Source organism: Myxocyprinus asiaticus, chromosome 32, assembly GCF_019703515.2.
Source record: "Myxocyprinus asiaticus isolate MX2 ecotype Aquarium Trade chromosome 32, UBuf_Myxa_2, whole genome shotgun sequence".
NCBI lineage: Eukaryota > Metazoa > Chordata > Actinopteri > Cypriniformes > Catostomidae > Myxocyprinus > Myxocyprinus asiaticus.
The window spans coordinates 10,570,060-10,578,687 of NC_059375.1; the positions used below are offsets into that span (position 1 = coordinate 10,570,060).

An 8,628-nucleotide genomic window follows, 5' to 3' on the forward strand; every position below is an offset into this window, starting at 1 on the left:
TAGGTCTTAAAAATTGTCCAGTATTTTTAATCCCCCTTTTGTGTGTTCATATCAATGGCCCCATAATGTGACAAATATTTTTTTTATAAGTACTTATCAAGTATTTTGATAATATTCTATGTAAAAGAATAACAGTATCACTGTTATAAATTCAGCAAAATTATTAATTAATTTGCAAAATGCTTTTTAAAATGTTTAAGATGAAGTTTAGCATGCCACACAGCAGGACATTTCAACTTCTCAAAAGTATTTCATGTCAACTACCTTAATCTACTTTGTGTCTAACATCTTCCTTCAATAAATGACTGTTTTCTGAAGAAAGCGGTAATGTTGCTTCATTAGTTTGATAATACTTCACGATCTTCTATTTTAATCACCTCATCAGTATTTTTACCCTTTTGATGCAAACATCTAACAGTGACTCTTGTGGTAGGTAAGAACATAGCTGCTTGCAATTACATCCAACCATTAAATTAAAGACATCCACTTAAATGTCCTCATTTATGCAGCATATCCATTATAATACAGAGCTGTGAAAGCATCCTTTAACTCAATGAGTTCAAAAAGTGTTTCCTATTTGAATCCTCTCTGTCTAGCTTCAGAGGTAGAAAGTAACGAATTACAAATACTCTAATTACAGTACTTGAGTAAATTTTTCAAAATCTCCCATGTTTGTTTACACACAGGACTGCATGTGTTTCTCCCAGTCAGTGGGAGCAGCAGAATGAGACGTGTTTTTAAAAGCTGTGCTTGTACCACTCTTAAAACGCGGTGCACATAGCCGGAAATGCATCAAAATAATCATAGTTGTCCATGATTACCACAATAGCACAGCTGAATGAAACACAATGGGGGATTGTTTTTAGAGTTATAACTTGACATTGCGTCTTTTAAAAGCACCACGAGATGTAAGATAACACCAATTTATTTATTTTTTTGGTTCCTGGGTAGTAAGTGTTATTTCCTAATTGCTTATGCCTCAAAAGTATAGAAAATGGCTATTATTCCCCACAAACTTTGATTTTGTGACCAGGACAGTGATATTTTGAAATGTACCTATTTTCCAGAACATTCCAGATAGATTCAGTGCTGAGTAAACTTGGAGTAACTTCTAGAACTTTCTAGAACTTTCCAGTAATATAAATAGTAGTATAAATACAGGGGCCTTAAGCCCACCAGTTCAATTTAGTTCCAGCTGCCTAAGTGGATACATATCTGCATTTTTATGAGATGGTATCAAGAGGCTGCAAGCATCCAGCAGACTCATTTTGCTATGTCTGCGGCCAATTTATCAAGATAAGAGTGAAAAAGTACTCCGTGGAAGCATCTGCTAAGATTTATGAGGCCTACAAGGCATATTTCGGCATGCCTGTTGGGGATCAAGACAAACCCTGGGCACATCATTTCACCTGCGAGCACTGCAAAAAAAAAACTCTGGAAGGTAAGATGGACAACTGTTGCTCGGAATTTTATGTTATAAAATGTGTTAAATTTTAAAACTGTAAAAGTTTTTAATTTTAAAATGTTTTACAATTTTCAATTTTATTGAAAAAATACATCATATATGAAAAATGTTGCGAGAATCTCTTACACATTAGTCATGGGTGAAATAAATGTATTTTTGTAGGATGGTACAGAGGAGAAAAGAGAGCCATGAAGTTCGCTATCCCAAGAATTTTGCGGGAACCCACTTACCACTCAAGCAATTGCTACTTCTGCATGGTGGACCCTTCCAAACATCAGACTGGCAAGAATGCACCTGCTATCACGTATCCGGACCTTCCTAATCCATCGCCACACTGCCATGAGCTCCCCGTACCCACTCCTCCGGAGAGAGAGCAGCCGTCTTTAGAAGAGAGCAGCAAGTCAGAGAGCGAGGAAGACGTTGTAGATCCAGATGACAATTTCAGAGGTGGAGCTGAAGAGAGAAACCCATACTACCCCAACCAAAAAGACCTCAATGACTTGACTAGAGATCTTGGTCTCACCAAGTCCAATGCTGAACTTTTGACATCTAGGCTGAAGCAGTGGAACTTGTTGGATGAAAGTGTGCAAGTCGCAGATCAGAGGAAGCGTCACCAACCTTTTTCCAGCTTCTTCACCCGTCAAGATGGGCTCTGCTTCTGCCACAATGTGACCAGTCTGTTCGAGGCAATTGGAATTGCCTGTAACCAGAATGAGTGGCGCCTCTTCATTGACAGCTCATCCAGGAGCCTCAAAGTCGTTCTGCTCCATAATGGTAACAAGTGCCTGTCTCTTCCCCTGGCTCACTTGGTGCACCTCAAAGAAGATTACAACAGCATCAAGACCTTGCTGGATGCCTTGAAGTATGATGAGTACATTTGGGGGCTGATTGGTGAAAGTGATTTACAGTATAATCGTAATTCTCGAAAAACTACTCCTAAATCTTTTGTAGTCATTTTTGTATTACTTTATAAATACATGTTAATTTTGATTCATATGTTGTTGTTTTTTCTGACTTTATGTGAACGAAAAGACTTTGCCATTTTCTCATTGGAAATAGGTACATTTCAAAATATCACTGTCCTGGTCACAAAAGCAAAGTTTGTGGGGAATAATAGCCATTTTCTATACTTTTGAGGCATATGCAATTAGGAAATAACACTTACTACCCAGAAACAAAAATTGTGTTACATAGTGTAATGGTCAAAGCCATTTGTCTTGTGCATGTTTATGTAGAAAAACATTTAAATCCAGATAGCCACATGAAGGTGTCCTGTGTAAGTCCACTTTGGATGAATCTCCCATGACAGGCCCATCTCTCTCCACTTCACCTGTGTGACTGACTGAGCACCAGTGGGCGGGGCCAAGGGTGCAATGACGGAAAAATAGGCAACGATGTCTTGCTGAAGAGGCAGTCATATGCAGGTGTATTTGGTCCTTATGATGTCACAAGTTCCACAAATTCCAAACGAGCCGTTTTTGTAGCTTGGTTTAAATAAATTCTCTTTTGCTACTAAGGAGTAGAACTCAGTTCTGAAACTTACAGTATGTTTTTATAGTACAATGACATCTTATACAGTATGTCAAAAGTTCAAGGAAAATGTTATTCCTCATGTCTTGACCCCTTCAAGGTTAATTAATATTAAGAGATTATTGACTGCACTTTCTGAGCTTTAACCCACTTAATTGGAGCATAAATGAAATCTTGACAATCTTGAGTTGCCGACTTCTACACCTGGTTTGTTGTAAGTTTTATTATCTTTATATATACAGATCAATTTTTATTTTTTTATTTTATTTTTTTACATTTTTGGTCACTAAATGATTCCCATACTTCAATTTATTTTATTTTATTTTCAAATAATTCAAATAAATCCTAAACTTAAATATTAGGGGAAAATATTAATTTTATTTTATTTTATTATTTAAATAAAGCCTAAACCTAAATATCAGGGTATATTCTGATGAACCAATCAAACATTACCAAAATTTTAATTAAATTATATATTATAACACATTTCAGTCAGGTGTGCCATTTAGCTCACCATATGTCCTGGAAACACACAGATTGTACCTTATGGCAGATACTTTCGAGGGTAAATGCTCATTTCGCATTAATGTGTTTGGGTTCTTTTTAAGTAACTCTGTGTGTGAGCCCCAGTTACTTAACTATTTGTCAAAAAATAGTATTGGTGCAAAGTGTTGACCGATCTCAACTTCAAAGTGAACTAGGCTTTAGGGGCAGTTTGCAAACATTCACACTGCTGTGCTCAGAAGACCCAGAATTGCTACTTTATTGTACCTAGTTTTAACAAAGCCTGAAATCCACCCTTTCACACTCATGTTTGCACATTATTTATGAATGAACACCAGAAACATCCTTTAATGGACTCTTGATTCTTTTTGTAAAGTAAATAGCCATGACCAAATGCAGAATCCTAAAGATACCCTACCTGGCTGCTTTACTGTATGGATACTATGGGGGTTTGGGTATCTCTTACACCATTGTGCAGCTTGGGATTCCATCCACAGATGTTTTTGGTCTTCAAACTGTTGATGGTATTGAAAAAAGCTGGGAGAAAGCCTCCCCAATGCTAGCCAAAGCACATGGAAAGGGGAAAGGGGACAATTGCAAACTGTATATCCTGTGCTTTGAAATGCTTACCCCACTGCTTTGTCTCTCTTGACAGCTCCAGGTAAAAGACTTAAAGTTTCCAATTACTCCCAAGCTGGGTGAAATGCAAAGGGATGCGATATTCGCAAGAAGAATTTTCTGAACAAGGGTGTGTTTTCAGTGGAATGATATTTGCTATTTTTCAGCATTTGTTCTGTTTGAACACCGTTCTGTTAAATAACCAGTATTAAAACTTGAAAGAAGGTAACCATTACATTTTAACTAGGCCTAGTAGTAAAACCAACACTCTTTAAAATAAAGGTTCTTCAATGGTTCTTTGCAGCACCTTAAGTTTAGCAAATAACCCTGATAGTGCACAAACATCACCCAGACATCTATTTGATGTGTGTGTTTACATCTGGAGGATGTATTTTAAATGTTGTTTGCTCATCTGCAAAACATCTATATGACGTATGTCAATAAGTATGTCTTAGATGTCAATAAGACAATCAGCAGATGTTTCTGAGATGTTTATGATTTAGAATGTTTGTAAATCTGATCTTTTTAAGATGCTTAGCTGATGTTAATTAGATATGTGATGCTTTAAAGGTGCTATATAGGAACCTTCTTCGTATCAAGAACCATTTTTCTGAAGTGTAGGGTTCTCAAACTTGCTATTTTGTTCTTTGGGGTCAAAAAAGTTGGTTCTGTTGGTTTCTAGTTTCTTCAAAGCAGCACTACATATATGGTTTTCTAAACAACTAGGGAAAAATAAGTTCTTTGTAGAACTTTAAAGGGATATTCCAGGTTCAGTACAAGTCAAATAATTTTGACTCCTTCCTCGTATATATATATATATATATATATATATATATATATATAGCAAACAATGCTATTACAATAAGACATTTACAGTGGAAGTGAATGGGGCCAGTATATAACAGTTAAAATACACACTTTAAAAGTATAGTAACAAGATGTAAACATTATATGCGCTAGTATGATTTTAGTGTAATAAAATTGCATACTAGCCATATCAGTGTAAAGTTATATTTAATATTAAAAATGTATCTTCATGGCAACAAAACCCTGAAATCCTGCTATTAGATATAACTTTACAGATAAGGTTTTCAAACGCTTTATCACACTAAAATCATGTTATAATGTTTAATGTTTACGTCTTGTGGCTATAATTTAAAAACAATGTGTATTTTAGCATTTTTGGACTGACCCCATTCACTTTCATTGTAAGTGCCTCACTGGAACCAATTTTTTTAATAAATGAGGTGCGAACCGAAATCATTTTTTGTGCTAATCAACATTATGCCACTAATCCTGTTAACTGAGCTTCACTTCTATTTAACAAAAAATATTCCTTTAACAAGTAAAATGGCATCAAACTTTAAAAACTAATTGCATCCTTTTTTCTTTTTTTAAAGTAAACTTTACTACAAATGAAAGTCAAAACCAATAAATCCCTTTTAAAATCTGATGTCATAATAATTTACTGGAAAGTTAGAATTTATATTATATATATATATATATATATATATATATATATATATATATATATATATATAGATAGATAGATAGATAGATAGATATATATATATATATAAATTTGCTCTTGCTCTGAGTAGACAGTATTATTAAACACTGCCACTAGTGATTGCATCCTTGAACTCTAAAGAGATGGTGTCAGTCTCCATGTGCTAGACCATATGAAAGCCTCTCACCTTCAAAGAGAGAGAGACAGACAGAATTCACAAGCAGACCTCAAACAGATGCTTGTTTGTAAAGTGTGACCTGTCTATATAAATGCTTTTGAAAGCATTGGATCAATCAGACATGGGTAGCTTTGTAATCTTAGATTCAAGATGGAATAATTTGCATTAACTCTGCATTAGCAGTATTTTGCCATTGAGTATGCTTCATTTAGGTCAAATAGGTAATTTGCTGGTCATTTTGTTGTAAAACTTCATGTTCTATTAGTTATATCAAGAAAAAAAAAAAAAAAAAGAATACTTCAAAGTACCTAAATGTAAAAATAACCTCTCAGATGCAATTACCGAGATACCCAGTGATCTCCCAATGGCCTATGATTTTTCAATTTCAGTGGTGGAATAGCCTCTTCTGGCTTATTAAATATACCTTAATTGTACCTCTGGAGGAAAAAAGAAAAACCAGCCCTCAGCTCTGACCACACCTAACTAAACGTACATACGGTGTATCCTTAACATGCAGCAGAAGTACCGCCACGCTTAAGTATACGCATTCTCTTGCAAATCTGCTATTTTGCTTGCGCAGACATGACTTAAGACATTGTATACCGTATAATATCTTTACACTCTTTATTTAGAATAAAAATAGACATTTAAATCAGCTCTATATGACTGTAAAAACCAGATGTATACACATTTAAGATAGACTAGCAAAAGACCGAGGCACCTTCTTTCAAAACAGGGTTAACCAAAATATCTGAATTAAGTGCCAACTGCCTTATGTTATTTACAGTATAATACAGTAATTTACTGCAATATTTAAGTTCCGTTGAGAAACAAATTATATCTACTCTGCAATGTTGACACAAGAAAATGGAAGAAACCAGTTGAAAAACAGAGTATCCCAAATCCAGCTTCCCTCAGTCGAGTTTCTGGGAAGAAAAAAAAATCAAAAAAAAAACAAAAAAAATCCTCAATGTTCATTTAGTGTCTCTGGCAAGTGTGCAGACTCCGTGAGGACTTGACGCCGTCTCCTCGTTGCGTTCTGCAGGACAAGCCTTCCCCACAATCACAACGCTGGAATATCTCCAAGCCATGGGTGCCTTTCCGCTTGTGCTTGGTGCAGACCTGGCCTTCTTTCAGGACGGGCTTGCAGATTTTGGACCAAAAATGACGGGCGCAACAAAGTCCCTCCGCACAATCTGATGATCTCAGACAGTTTTCTCCCTCCAGACCTTTAAATCAACAAAAAATAACAATAAATATCATACATAACTGACAAATCACACTTTAAAATGTGCAGTTGTTACCTTAAGGATCCATTTCTACCTATTTATAAAATGAAAAATTTCCACTTCATTTAGATGTGTGTTGCTGTTAACAAAGTAGGTATATAGATTGATTTCATCATCGCTTACCTTTTAGGATTTGGTTTTGTGGTAAGCCTTGAGTTGTAACTTTTGGCTGCTCCATGACAGTGGAGTTCTCATGGGTGATGGACACAAACTCTTCCATTCCAATCTGCTGGATCATGTCAGGATCATTTGGAAGGCAAACTCCTAATAAGAAGACACATTTCAGGTCTATTAGTAATCAGCATTCCTTTATACTTTCATACAATGCTGCAAATGTCTAGATAACACATATGTTATTAGTTTACTCAATCTGTTTTACCGTTGCTGCAGTGGTTGCCAGGGCAGCACATCTCATCCCGGATGCAGCGCTTCCTGCGCTTCTTGCACTGGAGACAGACGCCCCGGGACAGAAAGCAGAACTCTTCATCGCCACATTCCTCATCACTTTCGCAGATTAAGGGCTGCTGAAAAGAAACGCAATACGCTATTAGACCACGTCTAACCACAAAACAACCGTCGGAAATGAAATATGCTCATTGTTGTGCTTACCTGTGGTGCATCAATACCGAAGTTCTGACTGCCGGGGTCCGCAGGTATCTCATCCGGGCTCGGGCTCACCGGGTGGCTTGAACTCGCCACACCTGGACCGACCTTAATTGCATTCGAGTTCAGCACCACGGATCCGGCGGATGCCGCTCTAACGCAGCTCGAAAGAATGAGCAATGCGGCTGAGATCATGGCAGCGTGCAGCATTATCAGGTCTTGCGGTATTCTTTGGCTGCTCCACTGAGAGAGGATGTATTCCCGAGAACAGTCGAGTTCGTCTGTGGTTCCTCACGAGCGCAAGACGCTTCATTTATACGCGCCCGCGGTTGTTTGCGCTCCCGCCCCTCGCTGTGAGTAACAAAGGGCTGGATGAAATTTCAAAGCGTTGTCATAAGCTGTCTGTCTGTCGGCACTCTATGTGTTTGCATGCAGCGCGTCTACATGAGGTGGCATCAAACAGCCACCAAAGTAATATTGGTTATTTGATGGGAAGATCAGCCTTAACTGATGCAATGCAAAGTTTATTGAAAAGTGACTTGATTCATGCATGGGAGGAATATTAGAGAGAGAGAGAGAGAGAGAGAGAGAGAGAGAGAGAGAGAGAGAGAGAGAGAGAGAGAGAGAGAGAGAGAGATAAAGTGTCTAATCTGAAATCGTATATGATGTTTATTATATAGCTATAGTCCTAAACTATGTTGCAAGTATATTTTGTTTATACGTTGACGTTTTCAATCCGTGAATTTGTATATTGCACCTTAGAAATGGAATCATACAGACACATGCAGAATTATTCACATGCAGATTTACGTGCAATAAATATATAGATTTACCACAAATGAAGACATATGTGATGGGTATTCTTTGAAATGCGTTTGATTAAACAAGTGGAAAAGATCAAAGTAAATATGCAAATAAGAAATGAACAATT

The 8,628-nt window shown here is 36.8% G+C and overlaps 1 protein-coding gene across 2 annotated transcripts; it reads right to left on the reverse strand.

Annotated features, from left to right (window-relative positions):
* Positions 1-6,433: 6,433 nt before the first annotated feature.
* Positions 6,434-8,035, reverse strand: LOC127422892 (dickkopf-related protein 1-like). 2 transcript variants are annotated; one of them, XM_051666712.1, is made up of 4 exons: positions 7,704-8,035; positions 7,474-7,615; positions 7,218-7,358; positions 6,434-7,034 (listed from the first exon to the last, which is right to left on the reverse strand). In XM_051666712.1, exons 1-4 carry the CDS (start codon positions 7,905-7,907, stop codon positions 6,784-6,786), a joined length of 738 nt encoding a protein of 245 aa, XP_051522672.1. In that variant the 5' UTR covers positions 7,908-8,035; the 3' UTR covers positions 6,434-6,783. The 2 variants fall into 2 exon arrangements, with proteins under 2 accessions (XP_051522672.1, XP_051522671.1); XM_051666711.1 differs by having other exon boundaries at positions 7,474-7,618.
* Positions 8,036-8,628: the final 593 nt, after the last annotated feature.